Source organism: Podarcis muralis, chromosome 10 (genome assembly GCF_964188315.1).
Source record: "Podarcis muralis chromosome 10, rPodMur119.hap1.1, whole genome shotgun sequence".
Taxonomy (NCBI): domain Eukaryota; kingdom Metazoa; phylum Chordata; class Lepidosauria; order Squamata; family Lacertidae; genus Podarcis; species Podarcis muralis.
The window spans coordinates 31,738,890-31,754,533 of record NC_135664.1 but is presented as its reverse complement, the minus strand read 5'-3'; the positions used below and the strand labels follow the sequence as shown (position 1 = coordinate 31,754,533).

Genomic DNA, 15,644 nt, shown 5'->3' with positions numbered 1-15,644 from the left:
ACTTAGGGCCACTTGCCAGTGGTGGGTGGTGCCACAGGCAAAAGTGGGTGGGGCAATGAATGCAAATTTCACCTTGGCTAGATGCCCTTCTCTTTCCTCCATCTGGGATTATCAGAGAATGCATTCCAGCTACACAAAAAAACTCAAGCAGGTTGCAAACCAGGGCTGCTGAGAGTTGCAGCCAGAAGAGAGAGTGCATGGCCTGGGGAGGGGATTGTGGCCTACCGAGAATCTCAGGGGCCACAAAAGAAGTGTAGAGGTCCGTATTTAGCCCCTATGCTTGATACTCCCCAGCCCATGCTAAGGAGACTCACTTGACACGTGCTATAATGTCCCTTTTAATCTTCCAAGTCCTTTAATAACATTTTAATTTCATTTTAACACCTCTAATTTTAGTCACTATTAAATCTTATGGGGGCATGTTTTAGGTTCTATTAGGGTTTTCAGATTTTATATTATTGTGCCATGTGCTCACACTTGCTTTTTGGTTGTTGTTGTTGGTTGGTTGCATCATTTTGAATTGTTCGCATTTCAGATTTATGTATTTATTTATAAACTTTACGTCCTGCAGTATAAAAAGAAATCTCTAAGCGGTTTACATAAAATATAATTGGGAAGGGGGGATCAATATAAATTCATAGAGCACCAATGGTCCAATAGAACTCTTTTACGAGCTAAATAAAAACAGAATAAAATTATATACCATAGATCAGGCTTCCCCAACCTGGTGCCCTCAGCTTCCATCAGCCCCAGCAAGTATAGCCATGCTGTCCTGCAACTGTTGGGATTTGTAATGCAAAACAGCAGGAAGGCCCAAGGTTGGCAAAGGCTACCATGGATAATATGTTATTAAGGAATAATAATTTCTGTTTATTTAAAAGGTATTTAAAGCTAGTTATTGGCTCCGCCTCTCAAACTACCCAGGGGGGAGCGTTCCGAAAGGTGGGTGCTACCACTGAGAGAGTCCACTTCCATGGAGTCTCCAAGAGAGTCTGGCGGTTGTGGGATGGCCAGCAAGGTTTCCTTGGCAGATCTTAAGTCTCAATTTGATCTGTAAGCGGGGGAAGAACTCTACTAGTTTTAGTGTTTGTTTTCTGTTGTATTGTATGTTGCCTAGAGAGGCTTGTTGCATAAGGCAACTAATAGTAGTATGCACTATTTATTTAGGAAGTTGCATGTTTATTTTTTTCAATTCCCATTTTAATTGTAATTAACTTGCCTTTGAAAGAGATTGCGTACTTGCCATTTTAAAGCTGGTGATAGACTAGAATGCCCCTAGGGACCTTCCTTAACAAAAAATACTTTGTGTGTAAAACCTGATAATAGAACAGAATAAATATACTAATTGTAGCAGAAGCAACAGCACACTTCAGTACGTTTATTCATCAATTTTATATGCACTGGCTCTTTTAAAAAAATATATGAATAAAACTCCCTCACCATGATTCCCATTGGAAAGGACAAACACTAGGTCTTCCCTTCTGATCAAGGTCTTCTTGCCTTTGAATACTCAGGGGCTTGTACTGTGCATGTCTCTGTGTCAATAGTAATTGTTTCTAGTAGGATGTAGCTTATTTGTGCGTTTATGGCTTTCCCTACCTTGTACCAGCCGAGTCAATGAAAGGTTAATGTGAACCTTCATGTATTTATCAAATGATGCCCTTTTAAGGCAATCACTTGTCTCCACACTCAGAACTTGATCGTGCATTCATTCATCCAGATCAATGGCAAATCTCTCGTGGTAAACCCTTGAACATTCCTTTTCATCCCAACACTACAGTGTTTAATTATGCAAAACAAGTTTATGGGCAATAGGAAGCATTTGGTAATTTCCCATTTTCATTAGATGTAGCCAAGCTTCAGGCTACACCTTCACTTTACAGGCAGGGTCATCCAGCCCATGAAGCACTGTGAGGCAATTGCCTCAGGGCAGCAGGCTCCCAATAGCCAGGAGAGGTGATCCATCTGGCCTCTGTGGGGGGACACTACTTGTCACCTTCTGCACTTGTTGGCCGCTGCCTCCTCTTCTTGCTGCATGTCCGCTCTGTGCTTTCTAGCGTTTTGCCACTAGAAGCAAAACACGAATGTCGCCCCCGGCCTCCTCGTATACCATGTCTCCACCCATATGCCCACTTCCACCCACCAGCTGCCATGATGCCAGGCACACAGAGGAGGAGGAAGCAGGGGGATGGGATTTCTTCTTTGGTTCTAGCAGGGAAATGTCCTGGGCCGACCCTGTTTCCATGTCTTCAGGAACCTGTAACTACACATAGAAAAGTAAAGGAACCCCTGACCGTTAAATCCAGTCGTGGCTGACTCTGGGGTTGTGGTGCTCATCTCGCTTTATTGGCCGAGGGAGCCGGCATACAGGTCATGTGGCCAGCATGACTAAGCCGCTTCTGGCAAACCAGAGCAGCGCACGGAAACGCTGTTTACCTTCCTGCCGGAGCGGTACCTATTTATCTACAGTGGTACCTGTGGTTAAGAACTTAATTCATTCTGGAGGTCCGTTCTTAACCTGAGGTACCACTTTAGCTAATGGGGCCTCCCGCTGCCACCGCGCCACCACCATGCGATGTTTCTGTTCTCATCCTGAGGTAAAGTTCTTAACCCGAGGTACTACTTTTGGGTTAGCGGAGTCTGTAACCTGAAGCGTTTGTAACCTGAGGTACCACTGTGCTTGCACTTTGACGTGCTTTTGAACAGCTAGGTTGGCATGAGCAGGGACCAAGCAACGGGAGCTCACATCGTCGCAGGGATTCGAACCGCCGAACTTCTGATCGGCAAGCCCTAGGCTCTGTGGTTTAGACCACAGCACTACCCGCGTCCCTAACTACACATAAAGGTAAAGGTAAAGGTACCCTTGCCCGTACGGGCCAGTCTTGACAGACTCTAGGGTTGTGCGCCCATCTCACTCTAGAGGCCGGGGGCTAGCGCTGTCTGGAGACACTTCCGGGTCACATGGCCAGCGTGACAAAGCCACATCTGGCGAGCCAGAGCCGCACACGGAAATGCCGTTTACCTTCCCGCTAGTAAGCAGTCCCTATTTATCTACTTGCACCCGGGGGTGCTTTCGAACTGCTAGGTTGGCAGGCGCTGGGACCGAGCAACGGGAGCGCACCCCGCTGCGGGGATTTGAACCGCTGACCTTTCGATCGGCAAGCCCTAGGCGCTGAGGCTTTTACCCACAGCGCCACCCGCGTCCCACATAGAACTACACATAGAACCCTGCTATAAATGATGGGTGCAATTGTTGTTTGTATACAAACCTTAAGAAGTACCCTTAGATCATGTCCACATGGTTATTCATACAGGCCCCGATATATTGTTTCATCATGCTTCATCCTCACAAAGGGCGCAACTGCTTGTGTTTTTCGCTGGCTGAATAAGCAAACGCAGGTAACCGTGCGCTATGCAGGAATAATGCAGGCTGCCGGGTGTTGGGGAGAGAGCACTGCTGGAACATCTTGGCTTCCTCCACTTTGACATGTAGTATCTGGAAATGGAGCATATGAGAAGTTAGCATGGCAGGCTGTACTGAGAAAAACCTTCCTGTGCTTCCTAGAGCAGGACTAAAGAATAAAGTGGCATTCTTACCCGGAAGAATAATTAAACTGCAGCATCCTGGGAAATGGAAGGTTTCATGTGGGTGGGTGTTGGGAATGTGTGACTTGTGTCATCTCCCCCCCCCCCCCCCGAATCCTGCTAACATTTGTTGTAATCTTTACAAATTAAGGTCATTACAAAATTGCTTATCAGTAGCAGCATTTTCCCTGGTTGCCTCCATTACAGAATGAGTCAGCAGGAATTAGAAACTGATCCCATCTAATGACATGAAACTGTAGTTTGCACACCATGCTTCTCGTGTGATAACTAGTACAATAGCTTATCACAGATAGAAGCTTATCACACTAATGCAGTTCCCTTCAATTGGAAGCAAGCTGTGCCATGATAAGCTTATAACTGGATGGCTAACGCATCAAGAGGGTCATGTGATCTGGCCCTCAGTTGCCCTTACACGAGATAGATTTTGTTAGTTTACACATTCAGCCGCTGCATCACAAATTAACTGCAAGGAAATTGCTAAGTAGGCATGGGCAAGAGGCTGTGATATTTTCGTGGGCTATGGAGACATTTGGCTGTGCAGAATCTTTTCATGCTACAAGAAGGAAGTAGTCCTTCTGAAGTCCTGGTCCAAAGACTTCCTGCATTCTTAATAGCTATGTAGAAATGGAAATTATTGCTAGTGACACAGAGCTGAAACCCCTGTTTTACAGAACTATTAGAGATACAGAATCTCTGTCCTCCTGTCTGTCACCCAGTGAACGCAGTAGGAAGAGAGAACTTGCTACCTAGCAACATTTTTAAAGTAGATCTCATAATCATATAGTGCACAGGTAGGCAAGTTTATAAAAAAAAATAATAAACTTGGAATGGCAGAAAACAAGGTCCTTCTGAAGTGTATTGAAAACTGGAGTTCTGCTCATTTTCCATTTTAATTGCATTGATTATTATATCCTTCAGTGTAAAAAAAAATAAATCAAAGATTTTAGCTGTTGCTGAAATAAATCAAAGTTCACTCAAATATATTAAAAGTGATGTGAACAGGCAGGATACACTTCCATTTAACTGTGCCACAGAAAAATTGCTATAATAAAGATGGTAATAAAATCCGAATGTCCCTGCTTTTTATAAATTGATTTTTTTTTTTTTTTTGCAGTCTTGCTTCACTTGTCTCTTGGGGGGCTTCCACACAGGAGGTTATTGCGGGCTCAGTGCTGCTCAAGCATCCTTTGCAGCATCCGCATACCATCCTCATCAAGATCTCTTTGGTAAATTAAAAATTGGTTTACTTACAAACCCTTCCAAGGTCTGGTTCATGTGCTTTTCCATACATCAGTCAGAAAAGCTGCAAAGGCAGTAAAACCTAGTTTAGTTACAAAGCAGTGAAAGTTCCTAAATTATTGGTATAGGAACTCAAGAGAGCCATGTAACTGAGCTGGAGTGAGCAGCTCAAGGTTCTTCACATGTTGAGTTTCTCAGGTAGACTTAGGGTGAACAATAGGCTTTATTACCTATTTACTCCCGAAGTAAAAGGAAATGACATAGGCAATTCTAGCAGAATAGCTTACTCTATGTAACCCCTTCATGCTTTAATTAGACCTAAGCATGTTGGTTATTAGGAGACTGGTTATCCCACAATACTCAAGCTAGTAGTGGATCAAAAGCCTGTATTCCTGCAGAGTGGAAATCGAAATCAAGAGAAGTTTCAAAATGGTTCCAATGGCAGATACGGCAAGATAGTGGAAAGAAGTACAGCAGTGATTGTCAGGTGACTAAGAAGGAACTGTTACAAATTAGTCTCTGCTAAAATGTCTTTTACGCATGGAAGTATATTTACATTCTCAGATGAATGCCTTTATGAAGGTAGATGCTGCCTTTCATTTGTATATTAGATTCTACAATCTTAAGAGAAGAGACAAGTTCCGTATATGAGATAAGCAGGTTCAGACAGAATTACTGCTGATAGTTTGGGAAATGAATTTGAGGCTGAATATTTGGGTTTTGGCACTATCAAACCCTGCTCCAAAACTTCTGAAAGCCACAGCAAAATTAGCTGTGTTTTCCGTTACTGTACAACATGTTCAACCTGGACTACACAATTTTCATTGCTGTCATGCTGTTCAACAGTAGTCTGTGCCTCCCTTTCTTTACAGATAAAATCAACCAGTTAGAACAATATATTATGCAAACAAGAGCTCTGCTCAGAGAGAATCAAGTGCTAATGCTTCCGATTAATTTTAAAATCCTGTTCTGGAAGAGATCCATTGGAGATAATAGGGGAGAGTGGTCCCTAACTGAGACCTGTCAAAATTTTGACAAGCGTTTGGTACTTTTGAGTTGATATTTTACAGACAGATGGTTAGAAACTGGGTTTAATAGCACCAAAAATATTACTATCCTACCTTTTTTCTTAGATGGCTCTTCCTAGAAGTTAATATATTTTTAATGCAAATATCCCTTATTCCTCTATTGCCCAGAATTCCTTTTTGTGTGTGTTCTAATCTGATAACCATTACAATTTCTTGGCTAACTTTATGAAATCAAAAACGCAATATTTGGTGATGAGCAGTCCTGTGTAAGAAGTTAGCACATGTCAGATCCTTTTAACAGAGGATTGTGCGCTGACCGCAGGACACCCCCTCTTTAGCGCTGGTGTCCAGCTTCGCAATGGAGTATGGCTCCCCGGTCACCCCAGGGAGGTGCTCCAATGGGAGCGCAGGGAATGCTGTGGGGCCTATTTAAACCGCGGCCCGACGCTCATGTGTCATTGTGTCTTTATTTCCCAAGGGGGCTGGATTGTGGACTTGACACGCAAGCAAAAGACTATGTCCATCTTCATGCTTCCTTCCCATTAGCTCATTATGCTTACGCAGAACCTCAGGGAGCAAGTACAGAATCTGATTAGAAAGTAAAAGTATAAGTTAGACGTGCAGGAACCCCTGAATTATAGATTTCTCCACCTCTTCTCAAATGCATTTAAACATATTTAAATGGGAAACCTTTCTGGGTGCAAAATACTGTTAGCAACTGGGGCCCCATCTGCAATATTTATTTAAAGCCATCTTGTTCAGCCACGACTCCCCTCCCCACCAAATCCTGAGATCTGTTGCTTGTTAAGGATGCTGAGAGTTGTTAGGAGCTTCCTATTCCCCTCACAGAGCAACAATTCCCAGAGTGGTGTTACAATAAATTCCTCTTCCCTAATGTAATCTGGAAATTGTAGCTTCATGAATAGGGGTCTTCAGAGGAAGCCATGACTGCTTAAAGTTAAATTAAAAAGGTAAAGGTACCCCTGCCCGTACGGGCCAGTATTGACAGACTCTAGGGTTGTGCGCCCATCTCACTCAAGAGGCCGGGGGCCAGCGCTGTCCGGAGACACTTCCGGGTCACGTGGCCAGCGTGACAAAGCTGCATCTGGCGAGCCAGCGCAGCACACGGAAGCGCCGTTTACCTTCCCGCTAGTAAGCGGTCCCTATTTATCTACTTGCTTTCGAACTGCTAGGTTGGCAGGCGCTGGGACCGAACAACAGGAGCGCCCTCCGCCGCGGGGATTCAAACCACCGACCTTTCGATCGGCAAGCCCTAGGTGCTGAGGCTTTTACCCACAGTGCCACCCGCGTCCCTAAAGTTAAATTATACTGCTTTAAATGTATAGTACAGAAAGGGCCAAAAATATTTAGCATTTTTGGGGTGCAGCACATTCTAATGTGAACTACCATTTTGCTTTCAAGTTTCTTGTGTCTTATTTTAGTTTTGAAGCAACCTTCATCTGAACCCTTTAATGGTAGGGATCTTAGATGTGGATTCCAATTCAAAATGTGGTGCACTGTTTATTTAAATCTTTGAATTTGGAGAAGATTAAAAATCCCAGTCACCGTTCCCAATTGACTTTGAGAAAATATCAAGCTTCAATTGATGGAATATTATCTGTGCTTTAAAAATCCTAAATGTAAGACTTCTCCCAGTGCTTCCAGCCATTGTCTGTATATTTTCTATTTTGTTTTTTAATTGGAAAGATAAAGTTATCGCTGTTTGTTTAGAAATCATTCTTCACTTGTTTTATCGCTTGACTAGAATATGTTTGTATTGAGTATGCCTTGCAAGAAAACACCTTATGAATTATTTTAAAGCTCTTTTTTGCTCCTTTGTTCTGTTCTAGGTCTCTTGAAATGTTTTGCTGCAAGCCCTGTTATGTGCACGAATTGTATCACTCATTTTTCAAGAAAATGTTATGCTTTTATGCAGAACAACAAAAACTACTATTATTGTTTACTTGGATATTAGTCACTCTTTGTTCTGTGCATAGGATTCCAACCTGAGTCTGAAATGAATGAGTATATTGTGACCTGACATTTGTATATATGTCCTCTCAAGTGATATTTACTAGGGGGTAGGGAAAATATAGGAACAAAGGCATTAGCTCTGATTTTAAAGCCCGCAACTTCTTAAAAAATCAGAAAATTGAATTACCTGGTATAAATGGAAGGTTGCTGCACGCTGTTCAAATGGAGTTCAGCCACGTTACGTGTAAACATTTTCAAGGACTCCTTGCTTTATACTGAAGCCTTACAATTGATTACATATGAGAGTTCTCAGAGTGGTTTGGGTCAACAAAGATGTGCAGAAAGCAAACGATGAGCAGAACAGAGAATTGTTGCCACAGCATCTGAATTTATAAACAACAAGGCAAGGGGTTGCACTCAAATTAGTCATTACTAAGAGTATACCAATTGAAACTAATGGCCCTAAGTAAGCCATGTCTATTAATTCCAGTGGATCTGCTCTGAGTATGGCTTAGTTGGGTGTAACCCAAGAATAAAGGCAGGTTTCTATATAACAGAAAAATGCAGAAGAGACAGGTGTGAGTTGAGGTGCTTTCTCTCTACTTGCTGTAGTGTGTTTTTACAAACCTGCTTGACCTATTAAGGTGACGCAATCACACACACACACACACACACACACACACACACACACCCTGTGTTATGTACTGAAGTTCTCACCCTGGGCCAGCAGGGGGATACTGTAGATAGTTTTCACTCAGGTCCGCATATGCAAATAAGGGATTGAAAGTGACGTTCAGTGATTGGATAGTTACAGGAAATGGTTACTGTTGCATTCTAGTGGAGCTCTATATAAGCAGGCTGGCTGAACCCTTCAGTTCAGTTCTGTTCTGGCCTGTGAATAAACAAGAGCTGTTTCAAGAATCGCTGTGTCATCTGATATGTTCACCCACAACTTAACGTCCTGCCCCCAAATTAAAAATGCAACAAAACTTTTCCCTTTCCCCTCTAGTTAGCTAAAGTGTATTATATGTCAAAGCCCTGAAGAGAGAACTCCAGCTCTCTGAGGAAAATAACATCTTATTGTTTGGGTCTTGTCAAGTACCAGGCTATGCGAAACCATAGGGGTTTTTTGTGTAAATTAAGCCGAGCAAAGCAGAGTTGGCACAGCATCTGAAATTAAGAAAGGCTCATTCACAATAATTGGGGCTGAAGACAGGATTTGCTTGTTTTACAGTGATCTGAGATGTATTCATTATGGAATCAGTTCTGCTCATGTATGCACAATTTTTGCAGCTACCACCCAATTATGTCATCGTCAAAATGCCATCCTGTGTCCCCCACGCCCCTTAATCCTGACTTATTCTTTCCAAGGAAACTCTGTCGAAGTTAACAGTTCTGTTGTCGCTGACCTGTTTGCGATACCTGAATGTGTCATTCTCAGCATCTTTGGTTCTGAGGCTTCTTGTAGACCTAGATTCCTCTCCCCTTGCCTTTTGTGCTGATTTGTAGCCATGCCACCACATTCTGTCCTAATTCCTTTTTTAAAAAAAATTGTTACAAATTCCCCTTCCTCTGCTTCTTAGCCTCAATAGTTTGCCTTCCGTATGTTACAACAGCAGCAGCATATGGTCAAAGGAATGTTTCCATACAGGTGTTGCAAATTTGCCCAGATGTAGATACTGTCTTCCCACAAGGAGAAGGCGGAGGCTACAACCTCCCCTTCAGTCAAGATCTAGACTCACCCAATGCCTAAAGGTAAAGGTAAAGGGACCCCTGACCATTAGGTCCAGTCATGACCAACTCTGGGGTTGTGGCGCTCATCTCGCTTTACTGGCCGAGGGAGCCAGCATACAGCTTTTGGGTCATGTGGCCAGCATGACTAAGCCGCTTCTGGTGAACCAGAGCAGCATACGGAAATGCAGTTTACCTTCCCGCCGGAGCAGTACCTATTTATCTACTTGCACTTTGACGTGCTTTCGAACTGCTAGGTTGGCAGGGGCAGGGACCGAGCAGCGGGAGCTCACCCCGTTGCGGGGATTCGAACTGCTGACCTTTTGATTGGCAAGTCCTAGGCTCTGTGGTTTAACCCACAGCGCCACCCGCGTCCCTCACCCAATGCCCAACTACCTTACAAAGTTGTGATGATTGCTACGAGGTAGGTGAAAACCAGATGGCCAATGCCAAATGGAAAATTCCTACCTGGCCCCCAAATACAGTGTCCAACTTGATCCATAATGAACTTACCCAAAGTGTTTGTTGTCTCAATACCTGGCTGCAACGCTGTTCACACTTACCTGAGATAGGTTTGCTGGACTCAATTGAATGTGCATCTGAGTAGACATCTATGGGTTGTAGTTCCCTTAAGGCACAAAAGTCACTATACTTCATTTAGCACATGTGAAAAGGGGGAAGAGGGGCAAATTAGTATTCCAAAATTTATATGTTATTAAGCATAAATGGGTTTTTTCAGATTTAAGTGCTAAGGTTCAAAAGTCAGCCGCAGGCATTATATTAAGCAAGAACTTAGCGAAACAAATCATTATCTAAATAAGCTCTCTGAGATGGTTATCATTTATGTCAAGAGTGCTATGCACTTAAGCACACTTAGCTCTTTGTTGGCGTGTGACCTTAAGGTATAAGGTAATTTCTTCACCGCAAACTTTGGGGAAATGACTGATACCTGATTTGGTTCCGAGTGCTAAATCATTTTAAGCTCAACCTTAGCTTTTCTTTTATTTCATAAAATTTATATGCGTTATTTATATGCCTCTTTATTGTAGGAGAAACCTCAAAGTGTTCTTTTTATTTAAAAAAAAATGTATTCAAAGCCAGATATAACAAAGAGCCTTGTGGCAATATGAAGACTAACAAACATATGACAGCATGAGCTTTCATAGGCAATAGCTTACTTTGCCACTGGTAACTACTAAATACGTTCTCAGCTACTGAACCAACAGTAATCCAAAAAAAAAAAGCAAACATTTCTGGTATTACAGCTTTTTCTGAAAATTAAAATTAAACACTAAAATCTTTTATACTGTTTAAAGTTCTAAAATGCTAATCGTTTTCTTTCAACAGAGGAATTCAAGGGCTCAACACTAGTTGAATTAATGAAGAAAGAAGGCACAACTTTGGGGCTTACAGTGTCTGGTGGAATTGACAAGGATGGTAAACCAAGAGTGTCCAACCTTCGTCAAGGAGGAATTGCCGCTCGGTAAATACTTCTCAAACCTAAAAGCAGAACATTGTGTGAAAGCCTTTAAAAAAATCCCAATAACAAATAAGAAAGGTCTACTGATAACTTAAGGGTGGCATATCAGAATAGACACACAGAATGAAAGAATTTTTTTGCACCATCTTCTCCCCTGCTTCCCTTGAATGGCTTATGCTTGAAATATCAAAGATCGTTTCAAGATAATTAATTTCCTTTGAATTTGATAATTAACATCGAGACCTATTTCACAGTTAAGAATGTGCTTTTAAAATATGCACAGGATATTTAGGTTGCAGTCTCCCATACAACTTCCTGGGAGTAAAGGTAAAGGTAAAGGTACCCCTGCCCGAACGGGCCAGTCGTGTCCGACTCTGGGGTTGCGCGCCCATCTCGCTTAAGAGGCTGGAGGCCAGCGCTGTCCGGAGACACTTCCGGGTCACGTGGCCAGCATGACAAGCTGCATCTGGCGAGCCAGCGCAGCACACGGAAACGCCATTTACCTTCCCGCTAGTAAGCGGTCCCTATTTATCTACTTGCACCCGGGAGTGCTTTCGAACTGCTAGGTTGGCAGGCAATGGGAGTAGGCCCCATTTAATTCAATGTTGCTTACTTCTGAGCAGAAATGTGTAGCATTGCATTGTTAGTGACTTGTGCAGAAGACCTCCTGCTATCAGCTGGCTGAAACTGGATAGCAACTGGTTATAAAGTAAAACAAAGAGTTAAGTGGATTGTATTTGAGCTAACTTGTCTAATTGGCAAGGTCTAAATATGACCGAAACAAGTTAATAACACAGTCCTGCACTATATTTCAAATCACACTTCACTAAATCAATGAACTTGACTAAATAGGAGAAAAACCATAGCTACAGGACCCATGCAGCCATTAAGCAGGTTGGGGGGATACCAGCTCAGAAGCCCCCAAATCGGCACCCCCGTCACCAGCTTCGGAGGCAGTGGCAGCAGGGCAGGTTAGCCCTTTCTGTTTCGCCTCAAGTGGCAAAATAGGTTCTGCGGCCCCTGCATAGCTCTGTGGTAGAATACAGCCACTCTAGGCAAAAGCAACCTGTTTCAGTCCTTTGTATCTACAGCATTTTCATGGAGGAGGTGATGTGAAAAATGCCAGCCTAAGACCCTCGAGAGCTGCTGCCAGTTTCTGTAGTCAAGAGTGGGCTGTGTACAAATAGTTAGATCTGGTATGGGGCATTTTCCTATGCTCCTAGTCTCTGGGAGCAGTGGCCTGCCTGTTCTTTGCCAGCAAATCTCCTTGCGTCGTGATGGCACTGCATAAATAAATAAAAAATGCTGAATAGACTAGTATAATGCTATATTACCATTTGGATAATTAGTGTTCAGATAATTATATTTATTATTTTATTAAATTTGTATACTGCCCTATACCCATAGAACTCAGGGCTGGTATATTCTAAATAATATAATTTTTATTAAGAATAATGTGAAACAGTACAAAAGAGAAGGGATATTGGTCACCAGATTCAAAGCAAAATACAGTCATATTTTAACTTGTAAACATTGCAGGTCTTATCCAGCACATTTCAAAGTAATGTTGCTCTCTTTTTTGTTGTTCATTTCCCACATTTATTTTTAATTAGTTTACTAATTACAGCATAATACAGTAAAAAATAAAATAAAGCAGATGTTCAACTTGCCCATGTAACATTTTGTTGTATGCTTACAGAACAATGCTAATAAATTATACGGGCACTTATTCTCCCCAGTATTCGTTATTCTAAGATGTGATTAAAAATACCATCTTTCTATGAATGTATTAACTCATCCATTTCCTTTAATATGTTAGCATGGATAAGAAAACAGTGTTCCAGTTTCTTTCAGACTAGCTCAGGATGAAGTTACTTAATTATTAAGACAAAGTAAAAAACAATAACACAGTTTCACTGAAGAAGATGGTTGCATGTGTGTTGCAGGAGTGACCAACTGGATGTGGGAGACTACATCAAATCTGTGAATGGAATCAACCTGACAAAGTTCCGCCATGATGAGATCATCAGTTTGCTTAAAAATGTTGGCGAGAGAGTTGTATTAGAAGTGGAGTATGAGCTACCGCCAGTCTGTAAGTAATGAGCTCTAAACTGTGATAATTATGTGTGCAAAATACTCTTACATGAGTGAGGTTAATGGGGATGTTCAACTGTTACTGGTTTTTCAAAACTGAAATAGTAAAAAAAAAAAAAAGGTAAAGGACCCATGGACGGTTAAGTCCAGTCAAAGGCGACTGGAGTTGCGGCGCTCATCTCGCTTTCAGGCCAAGGGAGCCGGTGTTTGTCCACAGACAGTTTTCCAGGTCATGTGGCCAGCATGGCTAAACTCTTTCTGGTACAACAGAACACCATGACAGAAACCAGAGCACAGGGAAATGCCATTTACTTTCCCGTCGCAGCAGTATCTATTTATCTACTTGCACTGGCGTGCTTTAGAACTGCTAGGTTGGCAGGAGCTGAGATGGAGCAACGGGAGCTCACTCCGTTGCGGGGATTCAAACTGCCGACCTTCCAGTCGGCAAGCCCAAGAGGCTCAGTGGTTTAGACCACAGTGCCACCACATGCCATGGTTTGGAACGTTTAACACCTTCAGGTGCTGAAATTGGCTTTCTCCCCACCCCCAGCTCCCACTCTTTCTCTTCACATGATCCAGTTTCAAGTGCCTCATTGTTTTGTACTAACATGACCATCACTATATGTTTAGCTTCACTCGTCTCAGTCGCTAGCAAATTGCCCATCTGTCTGACTGAGTTAGGATACGTGTGGATAAAAGAAGCTGTGGAAGAGTTGATAACTTCAAGTTGTTTAGCCCCATCACAACATTCTCCTCAAAGAGCAGCACTTTACTCTTCTGTGTATTAATGAATGTTGGCCATTTACTTACATGGAAATAAGAAAAAGCGCTCACACCAGAAGCTAATACTGCACCCTGTGATTTCATTGTGTGGGATGTGGGGTAGATCCCCCCACCCTAAACTAATTTTCTGTTTATTTTGTCCCATCGGACTCAGATCAGCTGGGAAGCAAGGCAGACCTTATTTGAAATGCATTCTTATCCTTTGTCCATACAGCCCTTTGTTGGCTTCTGTTTCTTGTTCATATGTACAAAACAAATGCGCAGTCATACATACAGAGAGGGAAATAAAATGAATTTATAGTCATTTCAGTGCATCCCAGTCATAAAAATTAGAGGTGCAACCCAGCACACCATTTCTGAAATCAATGGTACGTTCAGTTCTTATTGCTCAGCGGTGGATTGTGTTCAATTGATTGAACATATTTAGTTTTTAGGTCCTGGTCGTTGAATTAAGTTTGATGTTTTTATTAACAGTTCTGAACTTCAGTGCTCTGTTTATGATGTTCTTTGGTGTCAATAATTAAGCTTTGTGATCTGAATTAGAGGTTCTGATTAACTTAATCAACTGAGCATACGGTGAACTTCATAGGTTAAACGCATATATTTCAAATGTAACAACTCTGTTTACACTGTTAGGTTGCATGTGTGTGATTTTTGTCCACTGAATCGAAAAATGAGTCTGTCACGCTGCATTACAGTTACAACCATAACTGTTCATTTAAGTTTTCAGAATTTCTGACCTTGTACAAGTATATCTTGTAATGAAACTGAATGATCGGTGTCTAGCTATTACTGTCACTATCTGGTCAACAAAGGACACAATTCCTTGTCATGCCATACTTCTTTTTACCATTCTCTTTCTCCTTTCCTCTCAGGTACACCCACACACACCAGTGTTGTCTATGAATAAGAGGGTATTAGAAATGAAGACTCTTGTGTTCAGTTGCTAGCTCAGCAATACTGGCAGACATCTCAGTTGCAGCTTCTTGGCTGTAGAATTGGAAATGTAGTACTCTGGGTTATAGGAATATTTTGAGGCTGACAAGATATAAATAGTATCCTGAAGGTTATATATATATTCTGCATTGCTGTTCATTACTCTAATGTTCTCTGGTATCTAGCAAGACTGATTTCAAAGATCAATCAATCTATCAATCAATCAGAAAACACCTGAAGAGCTAAATACAGCCTTAGTTCTTCCAAGATTTACAATTCTATAAGCTTATACTTATAGCGCAGAGGAGTAAGATTAATAAAACCATTGTTTAAACACAGAAACCTGTCTCAAATTGTGTCAGGTAGCATGGCTCTGTCGAAACCTTTCAGAAGCTGATTGTTCCTGTATTTTAGGGTGTGTTTTTTCTAAATCTAAATCTAAATCTAAATCTATAATCTAAATTATATTAGAAGTACTTTATGAATGACTGTAAATGTTTTTATTATTGTACATAGTATAATTGGAAAACTTGTTTTAATTTTTCAGCTGTACAGGGTTCAGGTCTCGTTTTTAGAACTGTGGAGGTTACTTTACATAAAGAAGGGAACACTTTTGGGTTTGTAATAAGAGGTAAGTTCTTCCAAACACTTCATTTCTCGAGCTTGCTGTCCCTTATAAGCCTATTCTGTCTACCATTCCCCTTTCTCTCCACCTGTTTGTCCCACAGCAGAGCTGGTAAATATGTCCCTTGTCCTATCCTACACAGTTTAAG

The 15,644-nt window shown here is 41.9% G+C and overlaps 1 protein-coding gene across 12 annotated transcripts in view; it reads left to right on the top strand.

Annotated features, from left to right (window-relative positions):
• Positions 1-15,644, top strand: part of GRIP1 (glutamate receptor interacting protein 1) — a 352,437-nt gene that overhangs the window by 274,750 nt on the left and 62,043 nt on the right. For all 12 annotated transcript variants that reach the window (XM_077934694.1, XM_077934690.1, XM_077934693.1 and 9 more), the window contains 3 exons: positions 10,926-11,061; positions 13,005-13,150; positions 15,419-15,502. In XM_077934694.1, coding sequence (XP_077790820.1) covers positions 10,926-11,061; positions 13,005-13,150; positions 15,419-15,502 — 366 coding nt within the window. The remainder of the gene's footprint in view (positions 1-10,925; positions 11,062-13,004; positions 13,151-15,418; positions 15,503-15,644) is intronic.